The 27099-nt window shown below is 42.9% G+C and overlaps 4 protein-coding genes across 7 annotated transcripts in view; 2 read left to right on the top strand and 2 right to left on the bottom strand.

Moving 5' to 3' along the window:
* Window positions 1–301: 301 nt before the first annotated feature.
* Window positions 302–5444, bottom strand: mblac2 (metallo-beta-lactamase domain containing 2). 3 transcript variants are annotated; one of them, XR_003410163.2, is made up of 3 exons: window positions 4885–5444; window positions 1522–3633; window positions 302–1000 (listed from the first exon to the last, which is right to left on the bottom strand). XR_003410163.2 is itself a non-coding variant. In XM_027002850.2 (2 exons), exons 1-2 carry the CDS (start codon window positions 5324–5326, stop codon window positions 3245–3247), a joined length of 831 nt encoding a protein of 276 aa, XP_026858651.2. In that variant the 5' UTR covers window positions 5327–5444; the 3' UTR covers window positions 302–3244. The 3 variants fall into 3 exon arrangements, 1 of the variants encoding a protein (XP_026858651.2); XR_003410164.2 differs by having other exon boundaries at window positions 302–1671; window positions 3187–3633; XM_027002850.2 differs by having other exon boundaries at window positions 302–3633.
* A 48-nt stretch (window positions 5445–5492) lies between these two features.
* Window positions 5493–7191, top strand: polr3g (polymerase (RNA) III (DNA directed) polypeptide G). 2 transcript variants are annotated; one of them, XM_027002852.2, is made up of 8 exons: window positions 5493–5581; window positions 5729–5869; window positions 6067–6196; window positions 6293–6361; window positions 6434–6493; window positions 6572–6633; window positions 6756–6878; window positions 7092–7191. In XM_027002852.2, the coding sequence occupies exons 2-8, from the start codon at window positions 5759–5761 to the stop codon at window positions 7176–7178; spliced, it is 642 nt and encodes a 213-aa protein (XP_026858653.2). In that variant the 5' UTR covers window positions 5493–5581; window positions 5729–5758; the 3' UTR covers window positions 7179–7191. The 2 variants fall into 2 exon arrangements, with proteins under 2 accessions (XP_026858653.2, XP_026858654.2); XM_027002853.2 differs by lacking the exon at window positions 6434–6493 and having other exon boundaries at window positions 6558–6633.
* Window positions 7192–7212: 21 nt separating this feature from the next.
* lysmd3 (LysM, putative peptidoglycan-binding, domain containing 3) lies at window positions 7213–10658 on the bottom strand. Its single transcript, XM_027002849.2, has 3 exons — window positions 10570–10658; window positions 9332–9602; window positions 7213–9161 (listed from the first exon to the last, which is right to left on the bottom strand). Exons 2-3 carry the CDS (start codon window positions 9593–9595, stop codon window positions 8514–8516), a joined length of 912 nt encoding a protein of 303 aa, XP_026858650.1. The 5' UTR covers window positions 9596–9602; window positions 10570–10658; the 3' UTR covers window positions 7213–8513.
* Window positions 10659–11684: 1026 nt separating this feature from the next.
* Window positions 11685–27099, top strand: part of adgrv1 (adhesion G protein-coupled receptor V1) — a 110284-nt gene continuing 94869 nt past the window's right edge. The window contains exons 1-4 of the mRNA XM_035529958.1: window positions 11685–12015; window positions 23362–23549; window positions 24965–25114; window positions 26690–26785. Of these exons, the coding sequence (XP_035385851.1) occupies window positions 11919–12015; window positions 23362–23549; window positions 24965–25114; window positions 26690–26785 (531 nt within the window). The 5' untranslated portion in view covers window positions 11685–11918. The remainder of the gene's footprint in view (window positions 12016–23361; window positions 23550–24964; window positions 25115–26689; window positions 26786–27099) is intronic.

Raw genomic sequence — 27099 nt, 5'->3', positions numbered from 1 at the left:
AATAGCCAAGGCAATGTCTCCCTCTAGTGGTAGTGTTGCGATGCACCAGCAAGCAAAATAGATGTTTCTCAAGAAATGCGAACTTTTTCCAATAGATACCGGTTTCTAATAAAAGGTATTATTTTTTAACACCCTATTTTCTACATGGTGTCGCCATTACACATCAGAATCAAACGACAAAGAGGAAGAAATAAATGTGAAACGGGGATAAAGTAGAAGTGGCAAAAGTACCCTGTAGGATCTGTTCAATCACATTTGTTAAAAACAGTCAGTGTGATACAAACTCACGCAGGACAAGTGATTTTATTATAAATTTGTATTTAAGGAGTCAAGAGAGCACATTTCAGAACTACAAGTGCGTATATTTTATAAACAAGTGCCTGCATATTGAAATAGCTACAGTAACAGCACTGGAAGGTATCGGCTGAGTTGTACACAGAGAGGCACTGCATAGTGTTGGTATGGCGAGGCTCTGCTCACAACGCCTCAGCTCATATATCTAGGATTCCTGAGCAGAAGCACAGTTCAGATATACAGTTCAAATATACAAGCTTACCTCAGCAGCAAAGCCGCCACCATACATGAAAATTATGCACAACACATTCCAGTATTTCATTCATTAAACATCTTCTGATTTCCAACTATTAACATTATACTTATAATTTTACCTTCAGATATCCACAAATCATGCAATTTCACTGAAATATAATAAAAGCAGCATGAGGGACTAAACATGGGACTTTCAAACTCGGTGCAACACGGCACATTTCCAGCTGGTCTGTGCAACACATGAATAATTTAACCCTTATTTGGAAAAATAAATACAAAAAAAAATACCTTTGCAAAATATGCTAATTAGCATCTCTGAGCACAGCCTTCAAAAGTGCACTCCTGCTCCCCGTGTACGTACAGCAGAACTCAGGTACAAGGCTGCTACTCTGGAATGCTGGGAAACCTGGCCGGCGCTCCTAATCTCTCTAGTCTCACTTTACCACTCCAACTACATTTTGAAACAAACAAACAAAAAAAATGCATTGTGCTTATATGTCAAGAACTAGAAGGAGACAAAGAAAACACACTGTGCATGTTATGCAACGTTAAGATTTAACTAGAATATCAAGCACAAAAAAAAAGAAACATCCCCTGTATGAGTTTATGGGACTAGATATTTAATAACCCCAAGTCACAAATAACTAAACAATGGTTTTCAGCAGCACAAACAAAACTGAATGAGAATGACATTACATGGAGAGGTAAGGCAAATGTCTTATTCGTCACTGAATGCCTCCATTATACAGGCTTTTCACCACTGATGTTTCTCAGCCCAGATGTTTCCGTGCTGTTAGCGTCTGCGTGCTATACATGATGCATGCAAAGCTTGCTTTGGCACGCAAAGTAAACGAAAGCCGACCATACCCCCTCTGACCATGTTAAAAACTGCACTTCATCCCTATTTTTAGATGTTAGAGAGATTGCACACTTTTATCAGATTTTATTCTGATGAGCAAGTATGAAGATTACCTGTGGATCATCCTGCTGTGGATGTATATGCAGGCTTCATTCCTGTGTTCACCCGTCAACCCATCTCATTAGCTGTGAAATACCTCCATCAATAAATATGATTTTTTTTTTTTTCTCTTCAACCAACCTCTCCCCTTTCACTGTCCATTTCTGAATACAGAAAAGCATACATTTTGGTAAGTAAAATATATTAATGATGCATATACTTCACGCCCCTCTCCTCACACTTAAAATCACACCGAACATTTCCAAACAACCTTAAGTCACATCTATATTTTTACAGCCCTCACTTCACATTTAAAACCATACGTAAAACTGTAATCTTCATATCCAATTATGAAATATGTGAACATCCACAACCATTACCAACCACTTCCAAAGCTTGTTTGATTAAAGGATTTCCTGAGCCAACTCCACAGTTTTCATACTGAGCAGAATTCTGCAGTTTCCAAAACTTTCTCCCTGTTCCCACCAGTCAGTCATGATAATCTACTCTGGGTCACATTGAAGCACACTTAGAATCCTAAAGGCAATTCCTTGGGTGATCTTTAGTTACATCATCAATAAAAACTTTGAGTGAACTAGTGCCATAGTCCACACGGCCCTAGCCCTAAAGGATGCCTCCCTACCATGTCATGACACAGCTTTAGCCCTAAAGGATGCCTCCCTACCATGTCACGACACAGCTTTAGCCCTAAAGGATGCCTCCCTACCAAGTCATGATACGGCCTTAGCCCTAAAGGATGCCTCCCTACCATGTCACGACACAGCTTTAGCCCTAAAGGATGCCTCCCTACCATGTCACAACACAGCTTTAGCCATAAAGGATGCCTCCCTACCAAGTCATGACACGGCCTTAGCCCTCACGGATGCCTCCCTACCAAGTCATGACACGGCGTTAGCCCTCACGGATGCCTCCCTACCAAGTCATGACACGGCCTTAACCCTCACGGATGCCTCCCTACCATGTCACGACACAGCTTTAGCCCTAAAGGATGCTTCCCTACCATGTCATGACACGGCCTTAGCCCTAAAGGATGCTTCCCTACCATGTCACAACACAGCTTTAGCCATAAAGGATGCCTCCCTACCATGTCATGACACAGCTTTAGCCCTAAAGGATGCCTCCCTACCATGTCACGACACAGCTTTAGCCCTAAAGGATGCTTCCCTACCATGTCATGACACGGCCTTAGCCCTAAAGGATGCTTCCCTACCATGTCACAACACAGCTTTAGCCATAAAGGATGCCTCCCTACCATGTCATGACACAGCTTTAGCCATAAAGGATGCCTCCCTACCAAGTCATGACACGGCCTTAGCCCTCACGGATGCCTCCCTACCATGAAAGCTTGATTTCAATTAACCGTAGGCTCTCTGTAGTTATTGCATGCATGAGACACTAACTGACTTTCATTTGTCTCAGTTAACAGCTAAGAAGTGAGGTAGTGAACACAAAATGTGCTCTCTTTCCAAAACAATAAAACATCTACGGCCAGAAATTGCAATAAATTACATTCTGCACCAACACCTCATACAGAATTTATTATTTTTTTTAACATTTTAAAATCTAAATCTATCAAGTAAACAGCAGAATTATACCTTTTGAATTTGCTTTGCTACTGCGAGACTTACAAAGGGCTCTAAATATTTCACAGGACCGACCTGTATTGCTCAGTAGTTTCAGTATGGAGGCAAGCCGTTGTAAATCGAGTCCTCTCACTTAACACCCCACACTGCAGCAGCTGGAAGCTCGCAGCGCCAGGCCGGCCACGGACCTCACCGCGCAGGTGGAGACCCGGTGGCAGGTCCCCGCCCCTGAGATGTAGCTGGAGGCCAGCCGGTGTAGCCTCTTGGCCCCGAACGTGTTGTAGTGACCCGGCATAACCAGCTCCACCTCCTCACGGTCCACCATCTCCACCAGCCTCCGGCAGCTGCGCACGTAGTCGCCGACGGTGCTGTAGGGCAGCCAGTCGATCATGGAGCCATCGTAGACTACGTCGCCGCTGAACAGCACCTTGTTGTCGCGATCGTGCAAACAGATGCTGCCACGGGAGTGGCCCGGTAGGTGCAGCACTGTCAGCTGCCGGTCGCCCAGGTTTATGACATCACCTGAGAGAGAGAGAGAGAGAGAGAGAGAGGAAGAGCAGGGTGGGAATGGCACCGGGGCCACACGAGGTGCACGGACCCCTGCGATGAGCTCTGGAGGGGGGGGGGGGGGGGGGGCTTGGCCAGGGAGCCCCCAGGTGGAGAAGGGAGATGGAGCTCTGAGCCATGTGGCTCTGGGGCACTGCAGGGACATGACTCTGGGTATGCACATCTGCCATGACTTTCACATCTAGTGTACAGTGCTGGTATTAGGCCTCTGCATATTTTTGTGTGTGTCCAAAAAATTATAATTCTATTTTAAATGGGCATGAGCATTGTGCAATAAAGGTAGGTGACATTATTAAATTGAGCCGAGATGTTATTACAGTCATTACCTTGCAAATTATTGGAGTTTTGTAACGCTAGGAATCTGGCATAAGATAAACAGCTGCTTCAGAAATGGGGGCCATAGTGCTGCGAAAATATGAATCTCAATGATATCAGCCTATTTCTTCTCTCCTCATAATGCATTTAGATTAAAATGAATCCAAGGCCGTCTTTAAATAGACCCACAAAATTAACCTAACCCAATATTTTAATAGCCCCATGAATCTATTACATAGATGTAAGAGAGGGTGTGTCTGAGGCGTTTGGACATCACTGGAGACAGTGCTAGCAATCAACGCCCACCCTCTTCTGGTTAACCAATGGCAAATCGGTTGCACATTACTGCTGTCCACAAATTAATGCATTTTCGGCTAGTTTGTTTAGAGACGACGCTCGCATTTGTTCAGGTTAACCTAACCAGACTTCTGCGTCTGATTAAAAAGGCATTAGAAAATGTAATGCAAAAAACAAACTATATGCTTTAAAATCTGCGTCATTACGCGGTGTACACTGCGTTGTGTTCACATGAGAGTCTAGGCATGCGTGGTCGGTTAGGCGGAGGAGCATTTATTTGCTGCCTGTCCTGCGGTATATCATAACTATGCAGTCAACCATCTCAAGATCATTCGGATAGGGAAATTATATTAGCCAGTAGGTTTGCTTCTCGAACTACAGGCATGCTCATTGTAAGACTGACACGGACGTAATTTACTTCGAGTCTTCTCTACATCATACGAGGCTGGTCAGAGTGAAGTCATGCTGCAAACGGTGTGACCGATAGCAATGCAATCTGCACAAGTAACTAACTAAATACCGCATCAACACAGGACTGAATGCGGGTATAGAACGACTGACTGAAACGACCTTCATTGCCTGCTCCTGACATACCTTCCTGTAGGATGTGAGTCGGTTGAACAGCCTTCACTCTATATTGCCTGGCTGTCCAGCCGGGTGAGGGATCTTCCACTATCTCGCTGTCAGACAGCCATGTCACCGTCTCAAAGTTGTCTCCGTTAGCTAAGGCATCGACCTCTGCCTTGTGCACGCCCACCTGTTGGAACTGGTGTAGGCCACCCGAATGATCGAAATGCACATGCGTTCCGATTGCCAATAAGGGATTCCTCCGCTTCGTATCGTCGCCCAGAAGGCCTTTAGCGTTGATGTACTCCGGTAGACTCCGCAAGCCTAGGCCGGCGTCGATCACAACGTCTTGGTGAGATCCCCGAATGAGCCAAATGTTAGCCCTGTTCCCCGATGCGTAAAACCGCTCCTGAATCCAAAACACTCCATTTTCGAGGGATTTATGCGCATACCAGTCCGTTGCAGACATCACAATATATACACGTTGATATTCAAGACTAAGTTATGACGGGAAACCAAGGTTTTGGGACACAAACCTGAGCGTTGCAGTCGATACACCAGCTAAGACCCTGTAACGTGGGCGGCGCTTGTTGGGTTGACGTGGAATGTGTCGAAGATAGCATGTCATTTGCAATTGGTTAAAAATAAAACAAGCGCCACCTATTGCATCCACTAGTGCATTAAATTGTCACCTGGCGCACATACACGAGGAATTCAGATGCAGGTGATTTTTGTTTGTTTTGTTATATCTAGAAGTGTTATCAGTCATCCTTCCATGTTATTTTAAACACATTTTCATGTCTTTATGGCCAGCTTAGTTTGCCATATGGGGGAGAAATGTTGGCAATTAAAGTTGTATTGCTTCTCTCAGCGTAAATTCAGGAAAATCTGACTAATCAACATGGCTGGGAAAGGTAGAGGTGTAGCAGCTTTTACCTTCAACATCGAGGCACTAGGCATCACCAGAGGATCCATGCCTGAGACTCAGCAAGGACCACGAGCACTCTTTCCAGTGAGCATAAAAAATATTGCTGCAGTTTCATGTTTTCTTTTTCTTTCTTGGTAATTTGGTTTGTTAAGAAGAGAGATGGATCCTGCTATTCAGATATGCAAAGTTACTCTTACTCTGTAAGGCTTGTCCTGTACATCTTGTAAGCCTCTGACATGATATCATACAGCACCACTGGAAGCTTCCTTTGTGTTCTGTAGCAAGCTGAGTTTAAACCAGTGCCTTTAAAAACTGGCGAGGACGAAGATTACATGTTGGCTTTGAAACAAGAGATCAGAGGCAGAATGAAGGGCCTCCCTTTCAACATAAAGCCTCACTCTGCCAAGAGAAGTGAGTTCTGCAGCCATGGATTTAACCATCATATTGGGTGTCAACCACATAACAATAAACAATGATTGGGTCACTGTGTTTACAATTTATTCTTAGATGTTGAACGATATAAAGAGAAGTACACAAGGGAATGCAACCAAATTGAGGATGAGGAATGGACGCCAGGTAAGACCTCTGACTTGTGCAGGGTAAACGGCAGACTTGTGACGACACTGTTAGTCTAGGTTTATTTTGCAGACTGGAACCGTCTTCCAGTGGAACTGATGCCCCAGAATAAAGCCATACGAAAGAGATCTAGTAAGTTTCCTGCCCAATATTTGTAATCCACATCAGTACATTTTATATGTCACTTCCCAATAAGATGGACATTTACAGATGCTCAGAAATGCAGAAAGGTTTCGAGCAAAGATAACAAGGCTCTTCTGTTTAAACTCAATGTAAGTATCATTATTTCTTGTAGAGGCTGAATCTCCAAGCTTTATTCATTTTAATCAAAAACGAATTACTATACAGGGGTATATCTAACCTTACTCTCCATACATTTGGACTGTATTTAAAGGAGCTTGAAAAGAGAGGTGAGAAGTCAGATGATGAGAAAGAGGAGAAAACACAAAAGAAGGAAGATGACAATGAGGAAGAAGCTGTTGAAGGAGAAGAATATGATGAAGAAGAGCTCGAGGAGGTAAAGGCTCAGTTAAAACTGTCTGTGGCTGAGCCTACTGTAAAGACATCATGCTAATGCGAGATGCCACTTTGAATATAACTTTTGTAAATGATTGGAGACCTTGCAATGTGGAGAATATGCAGATGATGGCCTACGAGCTGCCCCAATAGCTTTCACTATTTAATTGTTCTGATGTTTTTGGGAATTCGGACTTTAAATTCCATTCTCCAGGAGAATGACTACATAGAAAGCTACTTTGAAGATGGTGATGACTTTGCAGCTGGCAGTGATGACAATATGGATGAAGCCACATACTGATTTAAAATCAAATGAGAACCCAGGAGACTTCTGGCACTCTGCGCATAAGGTTTTATTTTGCCTCTCAAGGTGAAGCACTTCTTTTGAAAGCTGTGGCTTTCATATTGTTATTAAAATGGATGATATTGAATCTGTGCATGTTTTTGTTGCTCCTAAAATTAAATAAAGTACAAAAATGGGTTTGAGATTCCAGTATTAAAATATAGTTTTATTTTCAACCTGTAACTACGGTCTGTAGGCCAAAGGCACAAACTGCTTAAATTCATTAAAAAAGTGAAAGCTGAGAGAATATTACAACTTTAATTTTCATTTGAAAATTCAAGAATAGTTCACGTCACTGTATTCTGGCACGAATTAAATAAGGAGTCAGAAGTGTGGCTAGCAGACAAGGGAAGTTAAAATGAGAATGCGCTACATTATCAACATAAGTATCAATACTGATTTTGGAACTGACCATTTTATAGAATAAATTACATGTATTTCCCTGACAAGACAGACATAGATGGTCTCAGAAATGTGAAAATAGATTTTGCTTACCATTTAAGGTGAGCATTTAAGTTTAATAAAGTTACAAGGCTATACATCAGCTTGTGGCGTGCACAATGTGCAAAATGCAACAAGAGAAACTGTCTATAGGAACGGAGTCAGTTAGGCCTAGTTCCAACTTCATGCCACACCAAGCTCAGGAAAAAAGTGGCACTGTTTACCCAATCAATTGCACCTAATGGCATAGCATTTTTAAACCAGCATTGCATTAGTGAACATATTATCCCTCCTCATAGTAAAGAATGAATTCAATAGTTTTGAACCAAACAAACACTCAAGACATACCACACCTCACACCAGGCATGCCTATTTAAAAAAAATGTGGGTTAGCCCAGATATTACTTCCATGAATTTGTTGCCTACATGTGCCTACTCAATAGATTAGGTTATACCTTGGAGCAATTCCATGATATCACCCTATTCAAAAAAATGGCAATTATTAACTAAATATTGACAATTATTAACTAAATATTCTGCCAATATGACACTTGTGTTACTCCAAACGTTTCACCAAGAATTCCACTAAGTTTTGCAGATATAGAGATGTTTCAGTACTGAAACACTTCAACTGTAACCAAATCTTCATGTGATACAGGTTATTTCTTGTTATTTCAGTGCTTTATCTATAGAGATATGGTTCAAAAATACTAAATTCATCCTTGCAAGGTACAAAACTCATCACTACAAAAGTGGTTTTGATTGCATGGTCTAAAAAGTCCTCAAACAAGTTATTCTGGGAATGCTTTATATGCTAATACTCTGATGCATGTTGGTTTGACAAGTTCCTCTCTATGTTTTCTGCTCCTGCTTCAGAACTGGCACCCCATGTTCAGCCATTGCATGCATATGTTTGTGAGAAGCAGCCTTGGCCTGTGGCACTGGACCGGGAACACCGACAGCGGAGCGCGTTGGCTCAGGCCTGATGGACTCCATGGTTGCATGGTGGCTAACGTCTGCTTTCATCAGCACCTCATAGTACAACAAGTAAAACACAGGCGTGACGATGCCCACAACAAGCATGATGGCTACCGCAGTCCACCACCTCATTCCCCAGTCGGCTCCGTAGTAGGGGTCCTTCCTCGGGGTGGGCCTGCGCTCTGGTTCTCCCAGCAGCGGCTGCTGGGGGCTGAGGGACGACACCACCTCATTGAGGCTGCTCCGGGAGGGGTTGGAGGATTTGACGAGAAGCTCAATGTCCTTGTCCTTCTCCTGCAGGAAGAACTCCACGCTGTCGGTGGAGGAGGAAGAGTCCATGGAAGCTCCAGATGATGGCTTCTCAGAGACTCTGTGGATGCCACCAGGCGAGCCAGTTTTATGTGATGCTGTGCTGTGGGTTTCGGTGAAAGAGCTGAACCTCCTCACGGGGATCTTTATGGCGCGCAAGGCGAAGAAGTCCTGCTCTGTCAGGAGATTGTTGGCCCGCTTTATGTCAGCAACCTGAGATACCCAACATAAAAAGTAAATAACACCCTTTTGTCATTTATCACTGAGAATCACCAGAATGATTTAATATCTATGAATACTGTCTATTCACAAATTAATCCACATGTAATTTTAAATCTATGAAACAACAAGGGAAAAAGCCAACAGACGAGCTGAAGACTTACAGAGCAGAAATACTGAAGAGAAATACTGATCAGGGTGTCGCCATCCTTAATGTCCCTCATTACATAGACAATGTCATCCAGTCGTTCTCTGGAGGCACTCCGGCGCAGCCTCTCCCTGCCTCGAGAACGCAGCTCATAACTCTCACCATCCTCCTCAGAGCACTCTGTCTCAGAATTGTTTCCAAAGATATAAGCTTGACCTCCTGTTGTAGGTTGCACCGTCGTAGTAGACTGGAAGCAATTATACTGGTTTCTTCCAGTCATTTTCCTCCTGTTTGCAAACATGGACAATTGATAAAGGTTATACAAAATACCTTAATTAAAAAATGAGCTTTACACTAGATGCTGCTGCAAGTGTCAATTTAAATATGTAGCCAGTAACAACATGAAACGTGCAAATTGCATCCACCTTTGCTACTTCTACCTATAAATAATAAATGAAAAACTTCTCTTGTGGGTACAGTTATAGCAGTGATCAACACCTCAGCTGATTTTGGGCCTTAGAGAACGATCTAGTATAACCCAACGAAAAATATATCTAACGACCGTGGCTTCTGCTGACGTTCTCTCGGTTTGCGCTGGCAGATCCAGCATTAGATATAACTTTATGTTGAATTTTAACAGCTAGTTAGTCCATTATGCCTCGGATAAACCTCGAAGTGTGTATAAGGACAGCTGGTTAAACAATGAAATGTTGACAGCAAAATCTAGCGAACGTAACCTAGTTGGCCGGTTACTATCAACGGCAAGTGAGCCAGCTAAGTGAAACAGGTTGGCTCATAGCTAGCTAAAAACAGTCAAACGTACATTAAGCAGTACAGACTCACGTAACCTAGTGTTAGCTAGCTAATGGTTAAGTTAGAATAATAAGATAAACTAATTTAGGTTAGCTAAGGTAACTCTAGGTTAGCTAAGGTAAGTCTATGTTAGCTAATAACTAGCTAGCTAAATGAATTGAATCTACAAGTCTAATATTAATGAAGGCAGGTAAAAAGACATTTGTATTTTGTTTCTAAAGTCAATCTTCATTTAACATTAGCATAAAAGATAACTAGCTAGCTAGTGGTAACGAAACAATGTCTGCTGGGTTAGGTTAGCTAGCGTTTATATAGCTAAGGTAAATTAGATAGCTAGATAAACTGCTTCGATGAACAACATTCTAAGACTTTATATTTAAATGATATCAGCAAATACTAAAGCGAAGGATGATACGTGATTAACCAATAAGTATCATCTACCTGATGAGTTGTTTTGGCTAGGTAGCTAAGCCATTCTTCACCCTAACCACTGAGCTGACTGTACATTTTGTTTAGCAAGCCACGCCACGTCAACACAATCATGACGTAATGACGTATTAAAGTGGGAGGAGAATTGTGTCTAAAGCGGCCCCATGGAAAATCTTGCTTATGAGTTTAGATCATTTTATTCGTAATTTCACCAGTGTATTATTATTGTGAAACTAAACAAACTGCAAACTGAATATCATTAAGCCTTCAAGGATATCCAGATTTTAACAGAGCTTCAGCCTCACTAATACGTACCCAATAACTTTATGAAGCCTTTGATTAAACGGAAGGCGTAAACTCATTTATAACTTCCCATATTCTAAATACAGTTAAAATTGTTTCCTAATTATATTCTGGTGAAAATGATAATGTAATAATTTTAATAACGAATGGAAATTAGCATTTTGGTTAACCACGGCCTGCATTTTATTTAGCTGTAGGATAGGTGATGAAACTTCCCACCAGGGGGCAAAGTGGACATAGGGTATGTTAGACAATCACGCTGATGTCATGCATACTTTTATTTGGATAGTGATTGGAAGAATAATATAGTGATTACTATAGATTAAAATTGCATAATAAAGACTTTTGCAAATCTACTTTGCAGAATTAAAGTCGACTTTTTAAGCATATGTACAGAATAGGCCTACTGAAATATCTTAGTTAGGGGCATAAAGTATTTCAAGTCGAATAGATTTCACATTGTGTGGTTCAGTTTAATTAGCCTACTGTGTTCGCCTGTTGCGAAAAGCTGATCTAAGATATCTAGCTGAGTGTGGACGAAGTTATGATAATCACTTGAAAAAGGTTTTTTTTTTTTTTTTCTCATAATAGACCTAAAAAGCTCGCTTCAGAAGCGGTGCGCCGCAGGTCGTTTTTAGAAACATAATTTACTATTACTCGTCCTAAATAGCTGGGTGAGGAAGACATATCGCTGGGTGGAGCTGTGCTCTATCTGTCAAGCTTTGAGGTAATGCGATTAGCACATCTTTGCCCAGACAAGGCGCTACGAAGTCCACTAGTTTATTCAGGATAACCGCTAGCCTATATGGACGGCATGGCAGAAGCGCTCACCCGCATTCATCATAGAACATCCCCCCTAGAACCGCTCACCCTTTTTCACGTGGAAGTGCGATTTTTATATATTAGCCAGTAAGAATTGCGTATGTATTTTAATCGGACTATAACACATTTGACAGTGTAAAACTTCATTTGGGAAACGTCGTTGCCTGAACAGAGACTAAGCGTCTCGGCGCGCTTTGTGAGAATGCATTCATCATCTGTTATCTGGTGAAAGACATATGGAAGCCAGTTCTCTTGGTTTGAAGCCATCGATAACGGTTGAACTTGCGCAGACGCCTTCACGGTTTACCTCGGATTGTTATTACAAGGTTTTAGGTGAGTAAGCTGTCAACAACTATATTCATTTTATTAGGTAAATATGGTGCATGACCCTATGAATGTTGAACAGGTGTTTCAGGAGTAGTACGTAGTTCGGGAGAATGTAAAGAACATGTCTCAGTTAAAAGTTTTTTATGGCATAAGTAGCTTTTTGAAATTATTTTATTTCATGCTTTGCACAAAACGCGTCCAGCGATAATGTTTTATACTGAACTGAGTGATTTCAGAGTCAGACAATTAATTGGTGTTTTGCGCCCAGTTTGAATTTACTAGGCTGCTGGCCGACTATTTTCATCTATTGTTGTACTAGTAAGAAACTCACACTCTTACAACAGTATTCTGTTTTTATTTACAATAAGAATTTAATGCCAGTAACAGATGCAAGTGACTAAGCCGTTCTTGGTTTTTCTTCAGGGAATTAATTTCATGATTCCCGAAAGTAACTTTGTGACTAGTAGAAAGACACCTAAGACAAGGCACTTGACGATGGAAAAAATAATGTTCATAAAGGAAGGCCATCCTATTGACAAGCGAGGCAAGCGCTTCCATGGTTACTTTCTGGATCCTCACCGAGGACAGTGCGCTTTGTGTGTCTCCTCCCGCTTCCTTTGAGATAAAACAACAGGGAACCTCCTCTCATGGTGCGCAGGAGACGGGACGCGCTTTAAAGGCCTCAAATGTCAAACCAATTGTCAATGTATAGATTTACATGCACGAAGCAATTTGTTCTGATTTAGTGTAATCTATTTTGTATGAAGGGACTGAGAAAACTTATATTTATCCACAAGATCTTTGTCTTTTTATACTAATTACACTATAGTTTACTAGCTGCACACATGGTAAGAGGCTATACAGTCATGAGGTTTGGGGTTTTTTTAACGTTTTTAGAGTGTTTTCCTAAGTGTCATTCAGTGTTTATAATTGCATCGTGCCCTTTCGGCTTTTATCAAAAGGAAACATCCTCTTAGTTCGTTGTATTCACTTGTTCTAGACACGCCACGATAAGTTTTGTGCAGCCCTTTTAGATTCTCGTAGCATTTTTTTTTCTCCCTGAAATTCGGTGCGCTAGCTCTCTGATATAACTCGAAGCGGTCGACTGCCTCCTTATGCGTGCTTTAGTGTGCCGTAAAACGAAGACGTGAAGGCGTAAAGAACACCTTCCTTGTCGCCGTGCCGAGACCTCGCCTGCAGCCGGACGCTCTGACTGATGCTGTGGGGATACGCGGGCCACACAAGAACCGCGCGTGATGGAGGAGCGGCAGGTGTACTCGGACAAAAGAGAATGCCGTGCATCAGCGCACTGGCAACTGCCAAGCTAGCGAGTCTTTTGCGCCGAGCTAGTTCAGCTCAGCGATACATGCGAAGAAGATAGCTGTGAGGTCTTTAAACTTGTGGTAGGGGAGCTGAGGACAGCGGAGATTTCCTTATTAGCTTTTCTAGGTTTTCCACAGCCTACAGGCCCTGCGGCACTGCCCTTTACCCACGTCCCTTGTCCCTTTGTACACCAACAAAATGTATGCTGGCATGGGTATAGCTGCCCTATCCATACGGTAGGACCACCTATTGAGAGAAAAGACAAATGAGGCTAATTCATTGGAGGTTAGATTGGACTTTTGTGACCTCCCTTGTTTCTTTTAGCAGATGGGCCGTAGAGATTAGTGTAATTACCATATTGTATTCTTGACATTTCTGACCCACATAACCAATATATCTCTTTAACATTAAAAAAAAATCCCAATAAAGTTAACAAAAATTAAGCCCATACAAAAGCATTGATCAGTCACAAAATTAATAATAGGCTGGTACTGAAAATTTTATTTTATTTTTTTCCTGTTTTTATACTCAATGTCTTGAGTATATCTTGCTGAAACATCTGTGGAAAGACCAGAGATTTGTTCTTGTCGAGATCTGTTCTCTACCAGAGTAGGTTATATCTTTACAAAAAAAAAAAAAAAAAAAAAAAAAAAAAGGCAAACCCAGAAGAAGAATCCAGAATTCATCCAGAAACTGACCAGACTTTCATGTTTACATTAGTCCCGGTCTGGTTCAAATTTCCACACCTTCTGAACTGACGTAGCAGGGTTCCAATCTGGATCCTCCTTTCCCACCAGACTGGGGCCTTCGCTAAAACAAAGTGCCTATGCATGGAGCTAAGGCATGCAGAAAGTGGGGATTCAGCTGGTGAAAACGTTCCACAAAGACTCCACACCCGGAGCAGAATGGGAGCGCATTGGGAATGCGCCACTGGCCTTTACTGCACGTCCTGTTATTGAGTCCACGCATTGGACTTCGTTTGAAAGAGTATAATAAATGTTGAGCGCTCGACTCCTGAAGATTTGTCACTGTCATTTTTGTGACTTTAGTGCAAAGCGTTGTGTGCTGTGCAGGATCGCATCTAAATGACCTGACCCCACAGTGATGTTGCTTTTTATATTTCTTCATCAAGATGTAAAACATTTAGTGCTATCATGTCTGTTTCTGAACACTGTGGGTTGTTGTTGTTTTTTTTTACTAGAACAGTTACATTTGATCATATTTTTATACATAGCTTTAATGCAGATTACATGTAGGTCAAATAGTCTCAGACTGGTTAGTGACTATTTTACTACTGACAAACATTTTTCTACCTTTTCACATATGTATACCTACCCAAAATATCCAATATTCATTCATTCATTTATTCAGTTTTCGTTCTACAGCTCAAAGACATATGTCTTCAAAATCTTGAAGTAAAGCTCTTTAATACTAGAAAGTCATAACTATTTAGTTGTGGCCAACAGTGCAGTAATTGATAGTCTGGCTATCACATTTATACATAAGCTGTAAGGAGAATGGAGATGCCAGATGTTTGACCACACTAAGACATCTAAGGAGTACATGTATATGCTTTTTCATATAGCTTTGTATCATTTGGTTTCAGAACTATCATTCGTACAATGCTTCTGAATTCTTCTCCATGGTTATGCTAAAGATACATACAGTGTTTTCTTTCTATCACTGTTTAGTCTGTTTGACTGGCTGGTGTGCTCCTTCAGTGCTATGCTGACGTATTGTTCAGAGTATCGTGTTTTAGTAGCTATTTGTTCTGGCATAAAAGTGGGAGTTTTGCCGGACATTCTGAAGCCTCAGTAACATCCAGCAGCAATCTTGAGGTCTCTTTATTTGTCATATGGTCTGCCACAAGTGTGCCAGAGAGTTCACTACAGACGTGTGTCGCCGGTTAATGTGCCATACACTTTGACCTTTCTGGAGACCAATATGCACTTTTGTGGACACTTTTTTCTCCTGCCTCATCTCTTCTTTGCCTTACCGTTAGTGATCTCTTAAAGGGACATTTCACTTATTATTTCTCTTTTGAACTCTTCTAGGTATTTACTGGATGCGATTGCAGTTTTTACATCAATTATGTAAATAATTTCTTAATGCTAATTCAAAAAAATTATATCACAGATACTGTAAACATGCCTCGGTTGAAAGGACAAAAACATTCTTTGAGCACGGTGTTGTCGTGCCATATCAGTTTACGCCAAAATCAGAGTGCTGAATTGCTTAAAGCCATAACTGGCGCAAAAAGTTGAGTCGCTTGATGGAAATGAGTGACAATGAAATTTAACTTTTGCCCTCAGTAGAAATTTCTATCAACAGCAATGCACCTCATGTTGGTAATCAGTGAATGAGCTAGCAACAGTAACTAAAACAAATACAACCAATGAACATGTTTTAGTGATGCAGTTTCGCTGATGCAGTTTCCTGTTTTTAAACAAATCAAAAATTGGATCAATTTGTCCTGCCTCCAACATTGCACCAAATCACAAGAGGAATACATTAGAAAATTAGGTCTTTTGTTTGTTTGCTTGTTTGTTTAATTTTCTTATTTCTTAAACAAAACATTTTCTTGTTTTCTTAAAATATATATTTAGGGGTAATTATTAACATTGACAAATTAATGAAATAATAAATTGATGGATATGTGTATCTGTTTGTAATCTAGTTTGCCAAACCATCATTGGTGGTGAAAAAAAAGAAAGAAAAATTATTGAAACTGAAAATCTAGAACATTTTCAAGACATAAAAGTATCAGATATAATTCTTGGTTGCAGTTCCCCTATACTTATGAACACTTGCAATTTCCTCTGTCCTTTTCCATTCAGAATCAGTTAACTAGCCTTAAACTTTTAATATTCATCATTTCCATAAAATGAAGTTGAGTCCCAGTAAATAGACTTTATTCTGTTTTTTTGGAGTACTGGACTTGATCTGCGGCCTCCTGTTTTGTCTCGTAAAGGCCAGAACATAAGACGCTGGGTGGGGAATGAAGCCGTGTCCCCCAGCGCACAATCAGTCTGCACATTCTCCATCGTCCTCCGTCCTTTTCGACTATTCAGCACACGCTTATTCTCAGCGGATACGCAGGGCACGGATCCACACCACAAACTATTCTGATGATCTTGCTCGTATTTCTGGGAATCTTTTTTTTCCCCACGTTTTGTGGTATGAAAGTCCATACACAGAGTATACAGTTACATTATTAAAAGTGTCAAATATAAGCTGTAACTGGCTCAAGAGGAATTTCTCCTTCTCAGAGGAGTCAAATGCAGCATCCTAAAAAAAAAAATTAGGTGAACAATTATGAGATTACCAGAGTTCCATTTGTTTACTCATCTCTTCCCTAGCCCTGGTACAAGGACTCAGGTTGTCATTATTCAATTGTCATTAGCCAATTATTGTGACCGAGACAGAAGGTAATACTAGTACTTCAGGTTTAGGCTTCTCACCCTTGGAGCCACAAATCTATTAACCCCAATATGTAGTACCCTGTCCCTTTGGTTTCTCATTGACCACCTCAGAGAAAAGAGCCGTGTCTCCAAAAACGATTGCTTGTCAGACGCAAGTTCTGTGCTGCCACGGCAGCATCTGTCATCATACCTGTACTGGGGGGAGAGCATCAGTTATAGCACTAAGCTGAACTGAACTTGCCTACAGTCCGTGTATTTGTTCCTGCCTATGTCCTACTTTGCAACCGTTTTATGCACAGTGATTCTCTCTCTCTCTCTCTCTCTCTCTCTCTCTCTCTCTCTCTCTCTCTCTCTCTCTCTGTCTATGTCTCTCTCCCACCCTCCTTTCCCCCGTGGCTCTTTCTTGTTCCCACCACCAGCAAGGTTCCTCCCCATTGTGTTTCGTCATGGTGAAAGAATTTCTGAAGTGGAGGGAATTGAACTGAATCGGGGATCATGCAAAGACCTTTGCTGACCAGTGAATGGTGAATCTAGTGCCGCAGCCTTCCCTAACAAAAGCTAACAGAACCGAGACAGTGAATATCCATATCTATTGAAGAAGAAAGTCAGTGATGGCTTTTAGTCAAACGGAACAACAAAACAGGTCATGGTGTTCCAAAGGCCCATTGAAGGAGTGCGGACCTAATTCCTCGTTTGAGGAAAGGTTATCCTAGCTTTTGATTCTAAGTCAGTTGAGCTCTACTCGCATGTTTTTTTTTTTCTGTCCTCAATCCAGCCATCTGTCCTAGGGCTGCCAGACTCGATAGACTGAAGAGGCCAAGAGAGGAATTTCCCACATCTCTCCTCTGCCCTCTGCTAAAGGGATCTTGGAGGGGGATAGAGCAGGAGAATGAGACCTATCTCTCTGAATGGGGGGTTTGATTTGGGCTGCATGGCCAAAAAAAGTGTGTGTGTGTGTGGGGGGGGGGGGGGGGGGGGGGGTGAGAAAAAAACAATGTTGCAAGAAAAGAAAGAACACAACAGCAAACTGCCTGTAAAAAAAAAAAAAAAAAAAGGCTGTGCACGTTTTTGTGCAGTGGTCATTGAATTGAGAGTTTGTTTCTATGCCCCTGCTTCTCACACACACACACACACACACACACACACACACACACACACACACACACACACACACACACAGACACACACCCCACACAAGCACACACACTCCACACCATTCACTTCTGTCAGTGCAGCTGCAAAGAAAGACAATTAGCATTTCAGCCAGGCTCTGCTGGCTATATATGATGAAGTAATAAGCTTTGTAATTTGCTTTTTTTACTGCTCCAGTCTGCCATTCGAGAGGTCTGCCCTTGTTAAATCCTATAAGAGCATTTTTTCCCTTCCCTTCCTGGCATTGTTTGGTGCAATAGCCAATCAGTCATGGAACTCCAAGGCCCCGGGAACATTTGCAACGTAAAATTCAATAGATTCCATTCTCTCCCCACAAAATGAGTGCTAAGAGAAGTCATTATGTTTTCGGGAACAAGGGATGCCGTTGGCACAAGTCGAATTGGGCCGAGAGCAGCTTTGAGACAATACCTTCAACAACCGCCCCCCCCCCCCCCCCCGCCCCCATAACCACCTCCTTTGCTCTTTGGCCGACGCAGGCTTGATTGGCGTTCGCTCCTTAGAGAGGAGGTGGAGAGTGTACGATACGTGGCAGAGCTGTTTCTGGGAGAGGGCTCACTCTTTTCCGCTTTGCTCTCCGTGCTCCTTATGCCCGTCAGATGGAATGGCATCTGCTCCCACTCAAAGCTCTTGGCACCCCTCATTTTCAAACACACAGGCACACATAAATGCACTCACAAACACTTTGGGTTTTTTTTATGTACTTGCACTCTAATTCTAGGTTCTTGATATATTCCAAAAATATGAAAGTTTCGGGCAGGGCTTGCCAAATTAGTGTCTAACCGATGAAAACTCACGGGTTTCAAAAAATTCTCCTCAGGGCTAATGATGTAGGCCTGTGCTGTAGCAGTAGCCACTTATTTAATTTCTTAATTTCCCCAACCACAAGATGTCCAAGACAGTGGCTTTGCCTAAAAATAATTTAGAGGCAACGTGACTGGCAATTATTGGCTTCTGGGCCCTACACGGACAGCATCTCTGAAGGTTCCCAGAGCCCCTGTAAGAGGCTGGTTACTGAGGCAGCAGAGCGTGCCATGTCTGGAAATGAAAGTATTTCACTTACGCTCTGTATACAAGAGTTAGGAAGCAAAAAGCCTTCCTATATTGAAGTGAACCATACCCTTCTTACTCAGCGAGAGCACGGCTGGTTGTGCTATCTGGGATGGACGCTTCATTGCACAGCTGTGACTTAAACCTAAGACTACCCAAATGGTGCTTGTGTACTTTTGTGTCTGTCTCCCGGATACTGGAGATGAGTTCCTCCGAACACTTTGTTTCACCTTTTCCAAAATCTCCACATATTCCCGGAGCAAGCGAGGTACCAGCCACCTCAACAGGCTAAGCCATGGCTAACCACTTTGCCATGCTTACAGCCTTTGGTTATGTGAGTCTCCTTATTTCTCATTAATTTCTAATCAATGTGATACAATATCAGGGACACATGTAAGCGGCTCTATCAGGATCAGCATCCAGTCGCTGAGTCACAAAGGCTCAGCTTAGACCAGTATAACTTTAAGAGACATGTGTAACGGTTAACTGTCAGCAACGGACTGTGGTAAGGCCAAGTTATGCCTGATGCTGGGTAGCGTGGTCTCTCTATGGTCTTGCTGTGGCTATCTAAGCATTACTCTGTTTTATTCTCTGTTTTATCGTGGTTTCTCCTTCAGGCTCTTCTGGAGGTGTGGAACGTCTCTCGGTAAAGTTCTGCTCTGTTTGCCGGCCGTGAGAAATGGTGGCAAGCATTCTGACTGCGAGTCTCACTGTCGCCAGACAGATCTCACATAGGTGTCAGGATTTCTGATGAGTTAACTTCCACTGACACAGCCTGTGCTGTGATCTTTGTGAAAGCTCGCTGCCAGACCTCACCACAGCCTCATCAGACACATCTTTACAGCAGCAGGGAGACCTGTCATTTTGACTCCGCCAAACATTGTCATTAAATCAAAATCATAGCGTGGTGTGACTAAACTGCAGTATTTGTATGGCATTAGTTCTTGTAATTGGAAGGATCATGGCTGTATGCCGAGCTTCCTTAAGCATGAGGACAAAATTTGCACGACTGCCATGACGTCAGAGTGTGGCATCTTACATCATCATGCTCACACACATGCACATACCCAGTGGAAGCCTTCTGATTTCAGGGTGCGCATTGCTCCTTTACAAGTACATACACACACACACACACACACACACACACACACACACACACACACACACACACACACACACACAAACACTACCTGAAGTCTAATCTTGCAGCATACACACACACATACACATGCATACACACTACTGGTCCCTCCGCACTGGCTGTGAAGACTTACTGATTAAATAATTGATGTTAAGATCACAGATCCTGCAGAGGTAACCCAAGTGGCGGCTACTGTTCTCCACACTGAGTCGTAACCGTACACTTGGTGACATTTCCAGCCAGCAGATCCAGTGTAATTGCTTATGTCTCAGTTACGTTACGACCACTGCTGCCAAGTCACCCGTGAGGGCCGTGGGGTCAAGGCCCCCTCTGTGTGTCAAGGTGTTCACATTTTTTTGACTAGTTAATTCAGCCAGCAACCACCCCCCCACCCCCCACAGAGGAAGAGCGGTGATTGTCCTGCAAACTTTGATCCACTAATCCTTTGAATTAAGCATCTTAATCACCAAAAGTAATCAAGTTTCCTGGCATGGACACACAGGCTGTGTTTTTTAGGGGCAGTAATTCCAGAGCACCGCTACTTAAAAAGAAGGGTGATATAAATCTTGAGATGCATTCACTCATAGAAAGTGGAGGATGAGGCGTGATCTTAGGCTTATTTGAGCTGCTGCGAATGCGTGGCAGCGGTCTCTTGGCTGTCAAGGAGAAAAGAGAGAGACAGCGGAGAGAAGCTCTTTCTCGGAGTGCACGAATCTGAATAGATCTCCTCCGTGATTCACCTTAAGCACTGGCCATGACCTTGTTTGTATCCTTTTCTCATTTCTCCCACAGTCACCAAGGCCTTCCAATTACTCTACAGTAAACAGCTCACGCCACCTGCCTCCCTTCCTTCTGAGGAGCAGACAGTATCTTGACCTCACTTGCTGGCAGGACCGCCTCAGTCCTTCTTCTCATTCACCCAGTGACGTGTCTTACAATGGGCCGCACCGGGGGCAGTCACAGAGCCAGGTCTCCCGGTCACTGCTAAAGCGATTGATCTGCCTCAGGCCAGCATGTCCTGTGGAGTGGCTGGCAGAGGTTGAGGAGATCCTCGCAGTGTCTTTCTTGATCGTTACTGAGGGGCCTTCGGTGCAAATTCCCAGTAACGTAGCTGATGAGTGATGGGTTGGGCATCCACACCAGAGGAAGCGTCACAGACGGGATTAAAAAAAATGTTCATGATTTTGGCGTGATGGTGCGTATATGTGGCAATAGCCTGCTTGATATTTGAGGCTCTGGTTATTTTGGATGGGTTCATAGTTTTGCTAAAATCCCGCTCGAGTTTCAGCCGATTCATACTTTGCTTTCCATCAGCCAATGGATTGCATGTGAAATGGTTACTTAAAAACAACACAAAAGTAGCTATGAATATATATATTCAAAAATATCAGCACATGCACTGAGCTCAAATACGAGGTGATTTAGTCCTTTAACAAGAAGTGAAGATAAATCTGCACACTGCCATTCCATCATACACTAAGTTTTTCCATCATTGAAAGGGAATGTGTATGTCAGATGTCAGCCACAATAGCTAATCAGAGATATGAAATGTATAAAATTTTCAGGTATCAAGAGTCATCAGGTTTTAGAGATGAAGATACTGTAAAATGTGGGAAATAAGACTGACAGTAGATCCAGAACCATGTACTGGGGAAGGGTAGTGGTTTCCCATCTGCCATGGCCTGTGTGCGAGAGAGAGAAAGAGAGGGTGTTCCCAGCTCTGGGGCGAGGCAGGGCTGAATGGGAGGCTTTCTCCCTCCACTACTCCGGCTTTGTCCTGCCTCTCCATGGACCGGCTAGCCGTCAGCCGCTAATCCCATTTTGATAGCTTTCACAACACCCCCTCAGTGCTGAGTTGCTGTGCTTGCCTCTGGTCATCAAAACACACACACACACACACACACACACACACACACACACACACACACACACAACACAAAACAAAACAAAACAAAAAACACATACGCACTTTTCCTTCTGCCTCTGGTTCTCTCTCTTACTGTGACTCAGTCACTTTCTCTCATAAACACTTGAACACATAGACAAGCATGTTAAACATATCATACTTGCTCTCTCTCTCTCTCTCGCTCTCTCTTTCTCTCTCATGTACACACACACACACACACACACACACACACACACACTCACACACACACACACACACACACACATATTGTGATAAAATATAAGTAAATCCTCTCTGTATTTATGGATGCAGTTTTTCCTTTCAGTTTTACAATCAAACTTGCACTAATTCTAAAGAGAGACACTCTACACTAATCTAGCTTGGCACTTGATTGATGAAGCCCCCTTTATTCCAAACACCATTGCGGCCCAAAATAACCCCAAATGATCTACCAGGAATGGAACATATGAAGAACTGGATCTTTCCAAGGTCCAACTTTCCTAAGTAATTCAGATGAAAGAAATAATAAAATAATAAAGAAAGAAAACAAAATGACTTCATTCTGAGCATGTATAATTTTTCAACCTTGTAATTTGGTGGGGGAAAAAAAGGTACTTGTTCGTAACAAACGTAACTACATGACCGGGGAGATCACAAGTCTGTTTGTTTTGTTAGCCATGACAACTGTGCTGTCACCCATCCGAGAGCAGACAGCCATTTTCCCCCATCAGACAAACACAATACAGCTGACCTTCAATGACCGGGTCATAAATGCAATGACATCATGTCCTTGCACGCAAACTTATTTTGGCATTTATGGGATAGATGGAGATGTTTGTGTAATTGGAGGTATGACTAAATCCTGCCTTAAAGCTCAAGAGAACTCAGAGGCCATAAGGGTCACCCTGCAGGACTGATGATGATGATGATGATGATGATGATGATGATGAGGGCTCTAACACTCCAGCCGTCTGTCAGCAACTGCTACTAGGGCCATATGTTACAAAACGGCTCACAGACATTTTACTGAACAAAGCTCTTTATTACCTTATTATTATTTATTATTACGTTTATTATTATAAACGTAATAATAAATATAAGAAACATTTATTTATAAAGCACTTATCATACAGGGAATGTAGTCTAAAGCGCTTTTACATATCAGCATATAAATAAAGAACAGACCACACAAACCGTTCAACACAAAGGCTATTTTACTGACATTACATTAGGAAAGTCAGCTCAAATTCACATTCCCAGTTTGGTGCTACCCCCAGTGTATGCAGCTCTCCATCATAGTCCTTTCCATTATCGTGTGGCTGCATGTCTCCTGTCTCCAGGAATGCCAGGGCTTCTGGCCCTAGTCGGCCTGCTCCTGGTGCTCCACATGCGGCTTGCCAGTTCAGAGTCCACGGAGCTGAAGTTCTCCGGGCAGACGGTGTTCTTCGTGAACGAGAGCAGCAAGGCCATCGTGCGTCTGGTGGTGGAGAGGACCGGCTCCCCTGTCAACGTTACTGCTCTAATACTGGTAAACACATTGCACTTGTTTTTTTTTTGTTTTTTGTTTTTTTAACAAGATGTAGTTGTGGCCATGGCTGTAGCCGGTGGTGCTTGCTTGAACTGAAAGCCGTAGGTTTATGGGTGGAGGTACTTTGCTGTACACAACAGGTACCTGGAACAAACTGAGTGGTCTGGTCAGAATGCATTTATAAACCTTGAGACTAAAACTGGAAGCACAGTTTAATAAATGCCAGGCAACTTGTTGTCACGACATAAAGCAGCACTCGGTGTTGCAATAATGTGCAGTGAATTTTGCTTGGATGTTTCCTGCTAAACAAGAGACGCACAGCACTACCCAGCTGTTTTAAGCAGATGTGCTTCTTGCAGTAGCATTCAGGGTGGACTCCCACACTCCAAACATCTGCTTGCCCTAAACTTGCATAGTCACTGCCCTGCACATATGCCTGCAATTAGCACAGCAGCAGAAAACTGCCTGCTGCTCCACAGAGAGCACTAGCTGTCACGCTAAGGTACCTGAGTGCTGCTCTCCAGTCAAACAGCTCTCGTGGTCGAGTGAAGGGATGATCACTCAGCTTGTTCCTTGTGGGTTCTGGCGGGTGGCTTGAATGCAGGTGGCAGTGGGGGCAGCAGCCGTAATTCACACCCAGATGGTATCGTTGTCACGAAAGCCTTCAGGAACCTGGAGACCACCCCTCCTCTGCGTGTACTTCATGTGTATTTTGCATGTCGCATGTTAAGGGATGATGTTGCAATTTCCTACAATGTGACTCCCTTTTCTATACAGTAGAGTCTTTTCTGGCCAGCCGTATTAAAGATCTCTCCTCTGTCATGTTAGCATATCTATTCTTAGATAGGTGAAGGACCATGTCAAATATGGTTTGAGCTAGTGACAGAGGGCAGTCTCATTTTTGATACTGCAATTTCTATTATGTCTGCACATGTTGCAGTTATATGTCATTTACATATTTGCGCTTACTCATCTGCTTTGCCATCTGTATACTCATGTATCTCTGAATATGCAGCATGCATGCTTCTTAGCATCTGTGATTCTGTGGCACTCATTCTGAGAAACATGTCCCAGGGCCCAGAGGAAGGACCAACAGACCAGGCGAGGCATAGCATATGGTGGGACCAGAGGGACAGCTTAAAGAAAATAAGGATTTTATCCTTACAGAAACACTACGGTGCTTCAGTGAATTGTGCAAATGTGTCCAGTCCAAATGTTTTTTTCTTCCTTTCAATATATCCTGCATGCTCAACTATAGATTCAGGTGTTGTGGTATATGGATTCATTTCCATCTAATTGGTGATTTTCCTCATTCATCCTGAATACTTACCTAAACAGTGAGTGGGATGTAATGAATCAAGTTCTCCTGAAATTGAATGTGGCAGTAGTAAAAGTGTGGTTTTCTGGCCATGTAGCTGCAGGGTGAGGACACCGGAGACTTTGAGTCCACCACGGCCGTTGCTTTTCTCCAGTCCACTGAGGCCAACAAGACCGTCTTCATCGCCGTGAAGGATGATGACTTACCCGAGGCCGATGAGACCTTTGTGTTTATCCTCCGACTCCAGGTGAAAACAAATGCAAAAAAAAAAAAAATCTGACATGTTTCCGTCTCTCCAATAAAGCAGGATTAAGTCCTGTGGTTACACTTAGCTCAAATCACCATCACTTTCTCTAGGAGGTATGCAGTTGTATTTTTTTTTTTTACATTTGATGCATGGACAGTATGTCTTTATGTTTGCACCTTGGTTCTGTTTCGATTTTTTATTTCATCAGACCTCCTGACCGAGTGCTTCACGGAGCTCACTTGTGGGCACTGGTCTGCAACAGGAGAATCCCCAAGTAGTTCTGAACACATGCTCTGACCTCCCCTTGCCTTTTCAGCCCCGACTAAAACACCCACAAGCCCTGGCGTGCCCTTTGATGTCCTCTATAGCCCCTGTCACCGGTTTAGGCCATGCTACTGTGAGACAGCATTAAGTGTCACCTTTGTTGGAAGAAACCCAGTGTGACAGACACGACTCTCCTGGCCGTAAGATCCAAAGGAAATTATGCGCAGTGAATCGCTATAAGAAAAGCGCTGGCACAGAATGAATCTTCCAACAGCATGCAAAAGCTCCAGATAAAAAAACCTAGAAATGCTGAACATTTTCACCCCTAAAGACACAGCTGGAGGTGACCTCTAACATATGATGTCAGCTCACAGAAGCATTATAGGCAAAATGCATGTTAGTTCCCTAAGGTTCCATAGGGTTCTCTGGAGCAAAATTTTGTTTGCGATGTGAAGGAAAGCATTCACATATTTGCTCCCTGGGCCGCATGCATCTCACCATAGGCCCCTGGTCACCATGGTGTCATTAGCTGCTGTCAGGGTTTGATTAATGGCACTGAGCCTCAGCTTCGTGCTTGGCTTGTCGGCTGTTGACAAATGAGCCTCAGACTGGCACAGAGGGGGCAGAATGGAGGCACTTACAGAAGGCAAAGGTCTGCTGGCACCAGAAGCTCGCGCCGATGACGGTCGAAACGTGGGCCTCGAGCTTCCGTTTGCAGGCAACTGGCTGCCAGTGTTATCTAACAGAACATACCATCATTCCATGCATCCGTCCCATATAAAAGCCCCCCTGCTTAGGAGTGTGTGGGCGGGCATGGCTGGCTGGTTGGGGGGGGTCTTGAGAAGGGCTGGGGTGGTGCTGCGATTGAGCTGGGTCTCAGTCACGGCCAGCAGAGGCAATTGTTTGAGCGTGTGTATACTGTGTCTGCATGACTGCTGCAACAAGAGTGTGAAAGAAAGCTCTGTTAGAGTCCGGGGCGAAAGGCTCAGTGAGACTAGGACTGAAGGAAAAGGGCCTCCACAAGGCTTCAGCACACAGCTCGTTCCTTTCTCCCACTTGCTCGCTCTTCTTTACGGTCTCCTTTTTATCTCTACCTCCCTTTGACCCCCCCCCCCCCCCCAAACACACACACACACACAAATCTACTGTTTTGTTAAATATTGTTAGTTAAATATTGTTAGACTTATATGTAAACCTAACCAAAACCTTTTTTTTAAAAATCAGAATTGTTAGATTTTTAAGTCATCATCAGGACATGTTTTCCCAAGTACAAGTTTGACGTTGTAAAATGAATCAGCGCTATTATTTCAGAGCTCTTCAAATGGTGTGACAGTAGGGACTCCAAACACGGCCATGATCACCATCCTGTCCAATGATAATGCCTTTGGGATCATATCCTTCAACTCGGTAAGATATCGCTCAATATTAAATGTACTATATGCCATTAACTCTGCATTCATACACTGAATATATTAATACGGGGTGACAAAATGGTATAATCTAAGAAGACATTTGCTCAGGGGTGTTACTGAGAGAGTTACCCAGGTGACTGCTGTCCATAGTTGTTCCTCCATGTTTATTGAAGGGCAATCAAACATAAGGGGGAGGGGAGGGAGGAAATGAGAATTGGAGGCAGGGGTATGGGGCCTGGGGGCTGGGGGTGGAATGCTTTTACTATAGGGTAGCTCAGGTGGTCTAGAGTCTAAAGTGACTGTTGGGTT

Source organism: Electrophorus electricus, chromosome 9 (genome assembly GCF_013358815.1).
Source record: "Electrophorus electricus isolate fEleEle1 chromosome 9, fEleEle1.pri, whole genome shotgun sequence".
NCBI lineage: Eukaryota > Metazoa > Chordata > Actinopteri > Gymnotiformes > Gymnotidae > Electrophorus > Electrophorus electricus.
The sequence above is the reverse complement of the archived record's forward strand: the minus strand, read 5'-3'. Positions and strand labels throughout refer to the sequence as shown.

Bases quoted from the DNA above. Each gene is read 5' to 3' on its own strand.
- mblac2 (XM_027002850.2), bottom strand. From the start codon at position 5,326: ATGTCTGCAACGGACTGGTATGCGCATAAATCCCTCGAAAATGGAGTG. The intron at 3,634-4,884 runs GTATGTCAGGAG...TCTCTCTCTCAG, and splicing joins GACTCACATCCTACAGGAAG to GTGATGTCATAAACCTGGGC.
- polr3g (XM_027002852.2), top strand. From the start codon at position 5,759: ATGGCTGGGAAAGGTAGAGGTGTAGCAGCTTTTACCTTCAACATCGAG. The intron at 6,197-6,292 runs GTGAGTTCTGCA...ATTTATTCTTAG, and splicing joins GCCTCACTCTGCCAAGAGAA to ATGTTGAACGATATAAAGAG. The intron at 6,879-7,091 runs GTAAAGGCTCAG...TCCATTCTCCAG, and splicing joins ATGAAGAAGAGCTCGAGGAG to GAGAATGACTACATAGAAAG.
- lysmd3 (XM_027002849.2), bottom strand. From the start codon at position 9,595: ATGACTGGAAGAAACCAGTATAATTGCTTCCAGTCTACTACGACGGTG. The intron at 9,162-9,331 runs GTAAGTCTTCAG...TGGGTATCTCAG, and splicing joins CTCTTCAGTATTTCTGCTCT to GTTGCTGACATAAAGCGGGC.